The sequence below is a fragment of the Benincasa hispida genome, chromosome 9, assembly GCF_009727055.1.
Source record: "Benincasa hispida cultivar B227 chromosome 9, ASM972705v1, whole genome shotgun sequence".
NCBI classification, from domain to species: Eukaryota; Viridiplantae; Streptophyta; class Magnoliopsida; order Cucurbitales; family Cucurbitaceae; genus Benincasa; species Benincasa hispida.
In genome coordinates, this window is record NC_052357.1 from 57,034,215 (window position 1) to 57,048,802 (window position 14,588).

General features: G+C 36.6%; 1 protein-coding gene and 1 long non-coding RNA gene across 3 annotated transcripts; both read left to right on the forward strand.

Moving 5' to 3' along the window:
* The first annotated feature begins 7,410 nt into the window (after nt 1–7,410).
* LOC120086982 (cytochrome P450 CYP82D47-like) lies at nt 7,411–9,540 on the forward strand. The gene is made up of 2 exons (XM_039043817.1): nt 7,411–8,526; nt 8,698–9,540. The coding sequence occupies exons 1-2, from the start codon at nt 7,582–7,584 to the stop codon at nt 9,319–9,321; spliced, it is 1,569 nt and encodes a 522-aa protein (XP_038899745.1). The 5' UTR covers nt 7,411–7,581; the 3' UTR covers nt 9,322–9,540.
* A 713-nt stretch (nt 9,541–10,253) lies between these two features.
* LOC120086923 lies at nt 10,254–12,050 on the forward strand. 2 transcript variants are annotated; one of them, XR_005484381.1, is made up of 4 exons: nt 10,254–10,775; nt 10,864–10,936; nt 11,201–11,269; nt 11,890–12,050. It is a non-coding gene; the product is annotated as an uncharacterized LOC120086923 (long non-coding RNA). The 2 variants fall into 2 exon arrangements; XR_005484382.1 differs by lacking the exon at nt 11,201–11,269 and having other exon boundaries at nt 10,257–10,775.
* The last annotated feature ends 2,538 nt before the right edge of the window (nt 12,051–14,588 follow it).

The window sequence follows — 14,588 nt, forward strand, 5'->3', positions numbered from 1 at the left end:
TTGCTAAAGGAAATCTTTAGCTTATGCTTGAAGATATTGTTTAAATTTGGGGGTATGATAACGGGCAAAAATGCACGTTATTACAGTGCTAAGTTATTAAACAATGAAGGTTTGCGTTGATAAAATATGTTAGATTGCCTCCAAAAAGCATTAAGTTCATGACATTGCGGCCGCATGCGTTCATTGCATAAAAACAGTTAACTTTTGTATTTTTATACAAAATATGCGTTGATGCAAGGTGAAAAGTGCGATCACAAGAAATCAACGGTCGAGCGCAGCATTACCGCAAGGCTTTGTGGTGATTTGTGCTCGCAAACATCTGCTCAAGAAGAGGATTGTCGCATAGAGCCGGCACAACTTGGTGGGCGTATCTGGCTGAAAAGCATATTAATCATGATGGGCCAGAAAGCTGATGACAGTCGAGTTCGAATTAAGTTGACAAGCCTCTAACGATAACAAGTACACTCAGTTTTTCAGTGACAAATATTCGGCGCATCAGTCCGAGAATTAAAGTCATCCGATCTGTGCAATCATAAGAGAGAAGCCGCCTTTCACCCCGAAGCTCTATAAATATTGAGCCAACCTTTAGCAAAAGAGTTCGAACATTTAGAGAAATTTTCCCTTAGATAGAATAGCCTTGTCCATAGTTTTCCTTTTTATTTAGAAGGTGGAGCGAGAGAAGGAGAGAGACGCACAGAAGATCGCTCAGGGCAATTCGAAAAAGAACCTGAAGGCGTGGAAAGCAGAGAGCGGGCCGACTCTCGCGAGAGTGAGACTATCTTTTGAACAGAGTAGAAAAGACAGTGTAAAAGCCTTGGGAAGCAAGAGATTGCTACCAGGCTCTTTATTCTCATCTTGCATTGTTATTTTTTATTTCAACTCTATATGTATTCAATGGAATTTCTTTATCTACACCTGTTCACTCTCTTGAAAGTTCGCATAAGTAGCTAAATTTGTCGAATGGGTTGAGAAGAACTAAGCTAACATGACCTAGGATCTTCATCGCATGCGATTATCTTGTTTTATGTTATGCCCCACATCCTTTTAGAGCTACTCGGGAGAGAGTCTAAAGAAAGAACCTAAGAATCGAGAGAGCTAGGTTAGAATCTAGACAAGAACCTAAGACTCGAGAGAGCTAGGTTAGAATCTAGACTCGAGAGAGCAAGATTAGATCTGCATAAGCAAGAGATAGGGACTTAGAGATAAGCTCTATTTGCCAACCTACATCGCATGTACCCTAGAGATAGGTTATGATATTATATGGTCGCCTTATTTGTGTATGTGTCATTTTGTCATCGCATAAATAAGAATAGAGGCTTATGTGTAGGTTCTTTAGACTCATTGCACTTATTGCTCAACGCATTTCCATCACCGCATCTCATTCCATAAATTCATTACATAAAATAACGCATCAGTACACTCTATTAAAGACCCATTGTTACACTCTTCTCACTATAGATATATTTTTGTGTCCATGAATATAGACCAATACCAGCATGTTAGTCCTTCATGAGTGTTCATAACTCCAATTGGGCCTACCGTTTTACCCTTGGGTTACCTCTAGCGCATTAAGTACCAGTTCTTCTCTAATGAATAACCTGTTTATGGTCCAACCGATAAACAGAAATCCTTCTCGGGCCAATGAGATGGTATGACCATTTGTTCAAGTCTCAGAGACACCACTTAAAGGAACACTCATCTACTTACCCTCAATGAGGGAAGGAGTGGATTCCATCTTGTATTATTATGTTCCCAACTCCTCATTCAGTCTCGTCTCCAGAATGGTAGGCATATTGAGTTAGCAAACTGGCCACCCCCCACCCATGCAAATTAGAGGGCAATCCCTCCTGAATAGGAGTTCATAATATACTCAGGATTAAGACTAACTCACCTAAGTCATCCTAATTGAAATTGAAACCAAACTAGTCAATGATGTTACATCTAGTGGTTATTATTTCGTGGTCCAGTCTTATGAAAACTCAATGTATAAGATACCCCAACTCGCATGTCACTTACATGAACGCATTGGATCATTACATTAGTATCAAATACAAAGTGGGTTGTATTCATAGTGTTACTAGGATAAGGTACCCAATCTTATCCTTATACTATAGACTCTTTAGGTTGTATCTTGAACATTGATCTCTGTATGTCTTCATATACAGTTTAAGACTCATAAGATAGCCTTGGATATCAGTTTATTGGATTTAGGGTTACTAAGAAAAAATAGACAATAATACAAACAATAACATTTATTGATTTAACATCTATAACTCTTTATTGATTACAATCAATTAATAATATTTACTTTCTACGAGTTTTAGGACATAAAACCCAATACATAAATGGTAAGTTGACAATTTAAGATAAAAGAAAAAAGAAAACATTTGGTATTTCCCAATGAAGAATCTGCATCTAGATGAGGAGTAAACACTTTGAACTTTCCCTAATGAATATCAATCGAGTTTACTTCGCTAATTAGTGGACTTGATGCCTTGAACTGTCAACCGTTCCAGAGTAAACTGAGATAACTGAGCAACACAATTTCTCATTATAACAAAGTTTGCTCTCATAATTGTGTTCATTCTGGCCTCGAACACTAACTGATCTCATGAGTATTTTAGAGAATTCACCTTAAAATCCTCATAGAAGTGACCCCTTCACACTCACATAGGTCATTCCTATAAAGAACATCGTGTATGATTTAATCATAAAATATTATTCAACAACTTATAGAAATCATTAAAAGCATAATGCTTATCCTAAAACCACATTTGCATTGTCTCATCATCCTTAAAATGGGTAAGAAGAAATAAATTCAATGCAGTGTTCACTAAGTTATCCAGAGATCTGTTTGCACGTTAAACCTAGATCTTGGGATCTCTAGTCAACTAGGTTGGGTTGCCTTTCTGGTTAACTTTTTAAAATTAAAGGCTTTAGTCCCATTCTCTTTGATGAACTTTCAACTAGCTCTGTAGTTAGGTCTTTTACTAACAAATATGCAATACTATCTTTCATCTGACAGAGTCAATTGTGATAATTTAATTAGAAAGTAGTTGTCTGATTGTATTATGTCTTCGTTATATATGTTGAGACGTATTATTATTCATTAAAGAGGTATAGGTTGTATCCACACGTTAGGAATACCATACAAAAAATTTTGTAGTCAACTCAAACATATCTAACTTCTTTTTAAATTATCATCCAATATTCTAAAACTTGGATTATCAATTGGGAATAGTCACGTTTCCCAAATACCCCCACAATGGCATAAGACTTTCAAAATGTTTTTGACTTTTCCATAATTCCCAAAGATTCTTTTGTGCTTTTGTATATGAAATTCTATGAAAAAAATACAATTAACTTTCAAACGGCAAGACATATTCATCAGATATAAGTCTTATCACGATTTTGGAATCAATCCTTTTATAGAATATAAATTTTTCGACCATAAATATCATTGTTATGGCATTTTCTAGCTTATATATATTGTTTCTCTCTAATGATTCCCGTAGATTTTTCTATAGATTTTTGTCAAATCCACCATTATAAACATTATATGTGTTATCTAGTCCACTCAAAATATGGATTTTTATTAGATTTTAAAGGACGTATATTTTCTATGTTAATTTCCCCTAAAATTGTGTTGATTATTTGCTTTAATTTTAATTTTGTACGTAAAATGGTCCTCGAGGCATTTTGGAGTCATTCCAAGAAAATTGTAACAGAAAGATAAAATATGACCAAGAAAATCAACAAATTGAAGAGAATCGAGTAAACATCCAGAATGCCATCAAGTAAGGCTATTGGATTATCGACCATTGAGTATTTAGCAGAATACTATCAAGTATAAACGAATAAGGACCATCGAGTATTCTACCATCGAGCCATCGAGTAACAACAATTATCGTAGAGTAATCAACTATCGAGTCATCGAGTTTCTTCTTATTCATTCTTCATCGAGTTAAAGTTATCAAGTAAAGGACATCCAGCATCGAACATCGAGTAATCTATCATCGTGCATCGAAGATCGAATATGAAACAGAAAGCTCGCTTTTTAAACTGCAGAAAACTAGAAACGTTCATTCTTTTTTTTTGGATTTTGACACAATTCATCCTCGTGCCTCACGTCGCTTTGCTGCTGGTATAAACAAGTTCAGTTCTTTAGCAAAAGCGGAAAGATATATCATTTTTAGATCAGATTTCACTTTTCGAAAAAGGAAAAGACCTATTCTAGAAAGAGAAACTTAGAAAGAGAAGAGAAACCCATTTTTTAGATAGAGACTTCGATTTTCAAGAGCGATTCTTGTCATTTTTTGTGAGATTCAGCCGATTTGTGTTAAGACTTTGTATCAATATGCAACAATCAATGGATTACTTGAAGAATTTCATCACCCATGAGTAGGTAGTTCTTTTTCTTGGGGAATTATGTAGATTGACATTTTCTTGAGGTTTCTTGAATTTTCTTTAATGTAATTACTTTCTTTTGAATGTTCTTGTTGAGATTTAGAATAAAATTGATTAAGATTGAATTGATGACTCAAGGTTAATCAATTTTTTGTATGCAAAAAATACATAGTTCTATAAGAAAATTGTATTATAGTTGCAAGAATTAGTAGTATTAATAGAAAATGTGGACTTCCTTTCTTCTATTTTTTAAAGAATCTATTAATTCAGAACATTCATATAATTAATATTGAATTTTCAGTCTTTTGATTTCAAGATTGGAATAGTTAAGAAAACCCATGAGTTTAATACAACTTAGGGATTAACTGTGAAATGTCTTTAGGAAGCAAGTAAGATCTAGATTAGGGTTAATTGTGAAATTAGCTAATTAGGGCATTAGGAATTTATTCTTAATAAACTATTGAATAATCTAAATGCATGATTCTTTATTAAGTCAATGATAGAATTGCCAAATTTACATAAAATCCCCAAGATTTCATTTCAATTGAATCTTATCTCTCAATCTCTCTTATTTCAATAAATTTTCTATAATTCGTTGCCTTTCCATTTAGATAGTTTCTAGTTCTTAAAACAACCCCTATTTAATCATTTGTATTTTGGAATTCAAGTAGTCTATTTTAGACTAACTAATTGCACATCTCTTGGGATCGACCTCTTACTTCCACTATTACTACGTGTTAGTTCTAGTTGTAGTTAGACTTTTATAAATTTCATTTGTTTTGGGTGATAGAATTAACGACACCTATTTTTGTACCCAAACACTCTTGCATAAATTTTATGCATATGTTTCTATGTCTTAAATGCAAATAACTTTTCTTTGTTGGCTTCTCTTTCAAATATTACAATAGTATGGTTTTTGAAAAATCTTGACAACTTCAAAGATCTTCTTATCATCATATGGAATCATTGCCATTTAATTTCTACACGATTTCCACAAAATATGGTGTAAGATTATGTATCATTGATGACACATATATGTAAAAACGATCACCAAATAATTGTGAACCAAAGTAAATAATTTTATCAAACAAGTTCTCACAAAATAAAACTTGAGACATTATTCATTAGGTTTGAAACTTAACGACATGAGAATATTACGCTCGATATTAAAACATATCAATATAAGCCCATTAAAAAAAATAACATAAATTGTACAATACTCGAGGGTTAAATCACCATTGTCATACATAATTGTAAAAATGCAAAATTAGTGGAAAACATAAAATAAAAATCTTCTGCAACATGTCAAATGGTGAAGTCATGCCAAATTTAGACCCACAATCACAATTTACAAAATAACATAAATTAACAAACAAAAAGAAATCTATATGGATAGAAAGATTCTAACTTCCGGAACAAAGTAAAATCAGAATCACTAAAAAGTACTTCATGTAAATATACAATTTTCACACTGCAAAACTTCATGAATAAAGTACTAAAAAATTAGTAAAACAAGAATATTCACTATTTTGATGCTTTACATCTTAATACTATTCCATCCAGATTTTGATTTGTTTGATCATAACACTAAAAATTAGTAAAAAAATTCTGTAACGCATATATTTCAATATTCAAATCAATGAATACATATAAAATCTTAGAGCATCATTAGAAATATTGAAAAGATTCACTCAATAAATTGATACTCAGATTATACGAATATAATTGATGAGAAAATACAGAACTAGCCTAAAAGAATAAAGAATATGAGATTTAAAACAACGTTAATACAGAAAGTCACAAAACACCAGAATGGTTAATACAATTCAAATAAAACCATAATTCTGTATACAGTACTGTAAACAGAACTTGTAAGGTTGTACAATTTCAATATCATATTATATGAATCAAACTTCTAAAATTGTCTTAAGATTGTTATATGAAATATCATAAAAGAAATCAGAAAACACAGAATCTAAAATACCGAAAAGAATTTGAGTTCATCAACTTCACGTTGTCTCCTTAAGATAATTTTACTCACTTTAGTATCTGAATTTCATGAGTAATTGTCTGCCAGAATAGAATAAATTAACTTTATTATAAAAGTAGCTCTCCGTTCACAAGATCGAACGAACTACACTTTGTGGACATAAACTGAACTTACCCAAATTTATAAAAAGGGAGAAGTTTTACGAGAAAAAAATGCTTATAGAAAATGTTGTTGTCTCTTATGCAATTTGAAGAAGAAAGATATTTGTAGACTATCCGTAGTTATTCAAATAATCTTGTTTGTTCTTCAAGTTGGTTAATTAGGATAAGACATTCATTCATGAAACAATGCAACTCTACATGAAAGATCACATACCATTTATTCTAATAATAAGTAGATATTGAGTTATCTTTTGCCTTTTTCTCAATAGTTATCATAATTGAGCAATACTTAGGTATAGTCTAAACAGACTTAAGTCCATTCTCCTTTTTCTATCCACACAAAGAATTAATTTTAAATAATTTATTTAAAAAAGTTATAATTGACTCGTGACCATTATTAATTAAGTGCATACATTGTAGGGTGGTTGTAGCTAAGTTTTATCAATCCAATGAGCTGTTTGGAACACTAAGATAATATAGGATGTGGGGATTTCTAATGCATGGAGAGTTTTGATGTCTAGGGAGTTCTGATTGAGTATGAACAATCGAATATGTTCAAGCACTAGGATGATATACGATACACAAAAAGAAAATGACTATGAGATACGAAAAACATTCCGAAAATAGGATAACAAACCAATAAAATCGATGAGACAGGATAATGGACCTCCAAACACGGAGAATATACTATCTCATCCAAAATTTTGAGGAGGGTGACGAAGTCCCTTGTCGGCCATGACACGTAAATAATGGTACTTGTGGGCCTTCATGATTTGGAACTTCTATCCATTAAAATAAGCTCGAGGAAAGAGTGGTTGAAAATGGAAAGCGTGAGTGAAAAGTGGACATTCGTTCAAGGCTATTACGTATGCCACGTCTACTCTTTTCGTTTCCATTCATATTTTTTTTTTCACAAAGAACGACAGTATTGCATTCTAGTGGAGAAGAGGATCACTCCTATAAACAGTGACTACGTTGCTTTATCATCATCATTATCCATCCCTCTTTCGTCGAATTGATCATATGGAACTTCCCGTTGAAACGATCAGCTTTGTAGCTGTTCTCTTCCTCTTGCTTCTCTCCTCGTTCTTTCTTTTCAAAAGAGCTACTGCCCATAAACGCAAAGAACCTCCAGAAGTAACCGGCGGATGGCCAATAATCGGCCATCTACAGCTTCTCAAAGCCAATAACTCACAACTCCCACATGAAACCTTAGGATCATTGGCCGACAAATATGGACCAATATTCCGCATCCGAATCGGCGCCCAACCAACTCTCATTATTAGCAGTTCAGAATTAGCTAAACAATGTCACACCACTCTTGATTCAATTGTCTCCTCTCGCCCCAAAAATGTTGGAGGAAAGCTGTTGGGCTACAACTATGCAGCGTTTGGCACCCGGGCTTACGATTCCTTTTATCGTAGTATGCGTAAAATCGTAGTCTCCGAAGTGCTTTCGAATCGCTGTTTGGAGTTACAGAGAGATGTTAAAGTTTGTGAGGTGACGAAATCGTTGAAGGAGGTTTATAGTCAGTGGATAAAGAGAGAGGAAGGGTCAGACTATGTATTGGTTGATGTGGAAGAGTTTATTGGGAATATTAATTTGAAAGTGGTTTTGATGATGGTTTGTGGGAAGCGGTTTCTTGGTGGTTGTGGTGAGGATGAGGAGATGAAACGGTGTCGTAAAGTGATGAGAGATATTTTGGATTTGATGGGGAAGTTTGTGGTGGGAGATTCTATTCCTTTCTTGAGATGGTTGGATGTGGGTGGATATGAGAAAGCTATGAAGATTACTTCAAAAAAATTCGATTCCCTTTTGGAGGAATGGCTGGAAGATCACCGTCGGAGGAGAAACTCCGGCCCCGTCGACGGTGAACATGAGGACTTCATGGGTCTAATGCTTTCTAATCTCAAAGGGATGGATCTTGCTGGGTATGATGCCGATACAGTCAACAAAGCTACTTGTATGGTAATCTACAATTCTCACTTTTCTATTTCATATTTAAAAGTATTCAGATACATGTTACACTTATCTTTGTTCTATCTTATCAAATTTTCGAATTATAATAATCTATTATGTTTCAATATCATTTCTATAACAAAGCTGATTTGAAAAAGTTAACCAAAACTTTCACAACAGAGCATTATCACTGGGGGAATTGATACTGTAACGGTAACTCTGGCATGGGCCATCTCATTACTGCTCAACAATAGGGAGGTACTAAGAAGGGCACAAGAGGAGCTAGACATCCATGTAGGAAACAAGAGGCTAGTGGATGAATCAGACATAAGCAAGCTAGTGTATCTCCAAGCTGTGGTGAATGAGACATTAAGGTTGTACCCACCCGGACCGTTGTCGGGTGTACGAGTGTTCAGTCAGGACTGCACAGTCGGAGGCTACGACGTCGTGGCTGGCACGCACCTCATTACAAACCTTTGGAAGATACAGACGAACCCTCAGGTGTGGGCAGAGCCTTTGGAGTTTAAGCCTGAGAGGTTTCTAAGTAGAAACAAACAGCTGGATGTGAAAGGGCAAAGCTTTGAATTTGTCCCATTTGGTTGTGGAAGAAGAGCTTGCCCTGGAATGAACCTTGGGATTCAGATGACACAATTGATGTTAGCAAGTCTAGTTCATTCGTTGGAACTTAGAACTTGTTGTGATGAACCAGTGGACATGGCTGCTGGGTTTGGTCTCACAATGTATAGAGCCAACCCCCTTCAAGTTCTTGTCAAGCCGCGTCTCCTTGCTAGTGCTTATGCATGAAGCGACTTGACTGTAATGTGATGAGTGGAAGCCCAAAATATTAAGCTATTTTTTGGAAAGGAAAAAAAGAAGTCGTATTTATAGAACCTATTAAATAGTTAACAAACAAATTTGGGTTGTTCTAGGTAAGAATTGTTTTGCTATATTATTTGTAGAAAAGATAAAAGTGGCGGCTAGATTTGCAATATTATACTAAATTTGGAGTTGCTTTTAGCACAATCGGGAATGAAAATATTGCAAAATATCAACGAAATATTGTCTATATATTGCTAAAATTGAGAAATCGATAAAGAATTCAAGGAGTAATATCGTTTTTATCATAAATCGTTGAAAAATCCCGATATTATCGATATTTTGATAATATCGACGATATATCGGCAATATCTTGTTTTTAATAAACTGAAGCCATCTTATTTAATATGATTAAGTAGACCATTTATTGTCACAAGCCGGCTTCGCAACTTGGTTAATAGTGACTTCGTTTAATTTATGGTTTCTTTTACTATTAATCCTATTTCTTATTGTATTAATGCATAGGACTAATTGCATAAATGAAATTTAATCCCAAAATAATATAATATGTAATACAAGGATAAAATAATTGTATATATAGAACAAAAAATGGTAAAAGACTAAAAAGTCCATGCCTTGCCTCCATTTTGCTCGCTTCTTCTTCATTTTCTAAAATTGAAACCTATCACTGATAGTTGATAGTAGTTATCAATGATAGCAACTGATAGCTACTATGTAATACCCTGTATTTTTTTTAGTATTAATTAATTTTAGTAAGTTTATTATTGGAGGGCATTTTTTAAATTTTGGATTTCAAGTGTAAGTGCGAGAATTTATTTTTGACCTTGGAAATTATTCAACTTGGAAATTAATAACAGTAATAAATTTCTTTTCAGTAAGGAAAGGTAGTTAATAAGATAAAGTAGAATAAGGAAAAGAATAAAATAAAAGGTTTATTTAATTCCTTATAATTTTTTTTTATTATTATTATTTTATATGAAACAACTCTTCGTCTTCTTCTTCCTTGTGCCACCTGAGACCTAGTCTCTCCCTTGTTTTCGTTTCTCCAGCCGTCGACGACGCAACTCGTGACCATGCCGCCTCCAGCCATCAACGCTCCACTCGACGTCAGTCCGAGTCGTCTTCGCCGCCGCCGACCCAGCCCGCTCCCGCTGCGTCATTGCAGAGCTCATCCCCGCCCTCTGGATCGGCGCATCCCTCTGGATCCACGCATTCGCCGCCCCTCTGCCGGAAACCCAGCCTCGTTCACCGCTTCAGCCGTCGCTTCACGTTTTGTCCAGCTGCAAACTCGCGCGACCGGAAACCAAACTTCGTTGGCCGCTCATCCAGCCCACTGCCCGAGCCCAGCCGCCGATCTCCGCTGGTCACTGGCTTCCTTCACTGTCGTTCGTCGGATTTCGATGAACGTTGATAAGTTTTGGGTAAGATCGATTGAGTTTGAAGGTTTTGGGTTGCCCATTAAATTGTGGATATTCCTTTTTGTTGATACCTATTGTATTTGGGATTTAGATCCATGATTGGAGTACTTCAGAGTGCGCAACGTGTTGACCAACGGATTCGAGTTCGTTCGGCAAGTAGTTTGGTAAGCGTTGTGATACTTGTTGTTAGTTGTTGGGACCCATTGATTATTGGACTAAAGAATGGTTTAATTTTAAGTATTCTTGAAGGTTCCAAGTCGTCATCCATTGAGTTTTAAAATCTGCTAAGAGGAGATTTTAGAGTCGAAACCTTGCAAGTATTTGTTGATCAAGTTTCATTTGGGGAAGTTAATTGGTGACCATTGGATTAAATTTGTATGTTTGGGTCCTGTTTCCAAGACTGAAATTTAGTATTATGTCTGTATTAGGGGACTCAATTAATGACTTATTTGGTTGGAGATCATTAGCTTGGATTAATATTTGAATTTGACTTCGAGGTAAGTAATCTTACTACTGGAACTGCCCACGGGCCAATCACTAAATGTATGATAGCATGATGAACTGATAGTATATGTTACAGTAAAATGACAGCATGATTAACTGATAGTTTAGTATAACTGCTGTACGTTTTTGCTTGAGGCTATGAAAGATGTATTTATCCACATGGATACTTGAATGCTAGCATGAGATGATATTTGATTCCATGAGGTTGTATGTGATCTGTGAATATTGAGACATGTGTGTTTGTTGTAGAGTCATGATGTTGAAGCATATATGTATGTCATAGAGTTATTGTGATAATCATGGTGTCGAGCCTATGCTAGTGATTTTACTGATTAGTTAGAATGCCCACTAAGTTTTCACAAGTTTGTGTTTTCTTTTGGATCCACCAGTTTGTGTTTCCTTCAGGATTCACCAGAGGTAATGGGTATATTTAGCTATAGTAGAATAGAACTCAGTTTTTTTTCACGTATGTATGTGTCCCATTAGGACTAGGACAGTTTATATGTTTCACTAGAGGTAGACATCTAGAGGACATAGATGCCTAACCTGACCACAGTAGTAGGGTTACTTACTGAGTATTTTATACTCATTTCTTTTCATGTTGTTATTTCAGGTAAAGGTAGAGATGTGCTGGTGATGGACGAGTGGAATTTGTGATCGAGCCATTGAGACTAGTTTTATGCTTCCGCTCATGAGATTTAGATTTTTTTTCATGTTTTTCTTAACTTTCAGTTTTGATGTTTAAAACTTACTATTAAGAATCGTTTTCAGACTTATTTATTATAATTTATGATTTATGGGTACCCTACTATTGTTTTTAATATTTGAATTTAATGAAAGTCTTTTGAACTTACCTTATTTAATTAGCATTTATTTCACCATGACAGAGTGTCGTTTTAAGTCCCATGCATTCATGTATTTAGTAACGACCTAACTTAAGTCCTAGTGGGTCGGGTCATTACAGTTGGTATCAGAGTACATGTTTTGGGTTTTGTAGACCGACTTACTACGTAAGTCTAGATAGTCCTTGTGGCCCAATAACGGATCCCTCGTCATCGCCAGGTATGTCATACTAATGAAAGTTTCAATGCATATATGGGATTAGTGATGTAGTGTTTTAAATAACATGATTTCTAAGAAAGACCCAGAGATAGATAGTTAATTTATGAGTTCATGACAGGACATGGCACCTAAACCTAGAACAAGAAAGACTGTTAGAGAAGGAGTTCAAGAAGAGGGGGCTGAGAGTAGCCAGACTGTCCCGACAGCTCCAAACCCGCCTATGACCCAAGTTGATGAGAAGGCAATGGAAGCCAAAATTAGTGAAGCTATTGCATCCTCCCTAATGGGAAAGCTTCAGGAGCTGATCTATAGCACGATGGCAGGACAGACTGTCCAGACCCAAGCTCAGGAGGAACCAGTGCCACCCGAGCAGTTATAGTAGATCCAGCCGCAGAATAGAGACATGCAGGGCCTATCTCTTGAGGCTAAGCATTTGAGGGATTTCAGGAAGTTTGACCCTCGCTCATTTGATGGGCCGTTGGAGGACCCCACTAAGGCAGAGATGTGGTTGTCATCTATCGAGACGATTTTTCGTTTTATGAGGTGCCTAGAGGAGCACAAGCTTAAATGCATAGTTTTCATGTTGACTGGTAACGCAAAAATCCGGTGGTGCTCAATAGAGAAAATGATTGATATTGATGGTGAACTTGCAACCTGGGAGCAGTTCAAGGAGCGTTTTTATGAGAAGTACTTTTTGGCCAACACCCGATATAACAAGCAGGCAGAATTCTTGAATGTGGTAGGGAGTTATGTCAGTAAAGGAGTATGAGCAGGAATTTGATAAGTCGTCTCGCTTTGCTCCTGAACTAGTAGCCACTGAGGCAACAAGGACAGAGAGATTCATCCAAGGCTTGAGGAGCGGACTACTAGGTATGGTGTATGCCTTAGACCTTAAGACGTATGCTACGGCACTGCAGGCCACTGTGAGGATTGATGCTGACTCCCAGGTGGGAGAGGAATATAGGAGGTCGCTCGGGATTGGGATCTCTGCAGGTCATAAAAGGAAGGCTGAGCCCAGGGCTCCTGAGCATCAGCAGAGGANAGCATCAGCAGAGGAACCAGAACATAGTGAATGCTCCACGTCTGTGGGAACAACAGGGTTCCCATGTTATGACTGCCAGCTCTGGGTCTGTTTTCGATGTGGCCAGAAGGGGCATATGTCAGATAGATGCCCGAGAAGGAACGCGCCTGAACACAGGGGCCAGCTCGTAAGCTTGTTTCAGGGAGGCCCAAGTCGTCAATAGCAGTAAGGTGGGGTATTTTCTACCACCTGACATGAGGCCTAGAAGTCGGGCACAGTGGTGATAGGTACGCTTCCCATTTTGGGGCACCTTGCTCTAGTTTTGTTTGACTCTGGCTCTTTGTATTCATTTATATCTGCTGTATTTGTAAAGCATGCCATGTTAGACTCAGAACCTTTTCCATTTGCATTGTCCATTTCCACTCCATCAGGAGAGATCATGTTAGCTACAGAAAAGATAAAAGCATGTCAGGTAGAGGTATCAAATCGCGCATTAAATGTAACCTTGATAATTTTAGATATGCGTGATTTTGATGTGATATTGGGCATGGATTGGTTAGCTGCTAATCATGCCAGCATAGATTGCTCCCATAAAGAGGTCATCTTTAACCCTCCTACATGAGCTAGTTTTAAGTTTAAAGGGGTTGGGACCGTAGTCCTACCCAAAGTGATTTCAGCATTGAAGGCCAGCAGACTATTTGACCAAGGAGCTTGGGGCTTTATGGCTAGTGTGGTGGACATTAGAGAGACTAAAGTCACCTTGACTTCAGAGCCAGTAGTGAGGGATTTTCCAGACGTTTTTCTAGAGGATCTTCCTAGACTGCCCCTACAGCAGGAGATAGATTTTGCTATTGAGTTGGAGCCAGAAACAACCCCTATTTCGAAGACTCCATACAGGATGGCCTCAGTAGAGTTGAAGGAACTGAAGGTCCAATTGCAAGATTTGTTGGACAAAGGCTTCATACACCCTAGTGTGTCACCATGGGGTGCACCTGTTTTGTTTGTGAAAAAGAAGGATGGATCGTTACGACTGTGCATTGATTACAGAGATCTGAACAAGGTGACCGTCAAGAACAAGTATCCCCTCCCCAGGATTGATGATTTGTTCGACCAGTTGTAGGAAGCTACGATATTCTCAAAGATTAATCTTCGGTCAGGATACCATCAGCTGAGAATAAAAGACAGTGACATACCCAAGACAACTTTTCGTTCGAGGTATGGGCATTATG

What these genes read in the sequence shown, in the direction of transcription:
- LOC120086982 (XM_039043817.1), top strand. Translation starts at nt 7,582, where the DNA reads ATGGAACTTCCCGTTGAAACGATCAGCTTTGTAGCTGTTCTCTTCCTC. An exon ending in TCAACAAAGCTACTTGTATG is followed by an intron (nt 8,527 to 8,697) that starts GTAATCTACAAT and finishes CTTTCACAACAG; the next exon opens with AGCATTATCACTGGGGGAAT.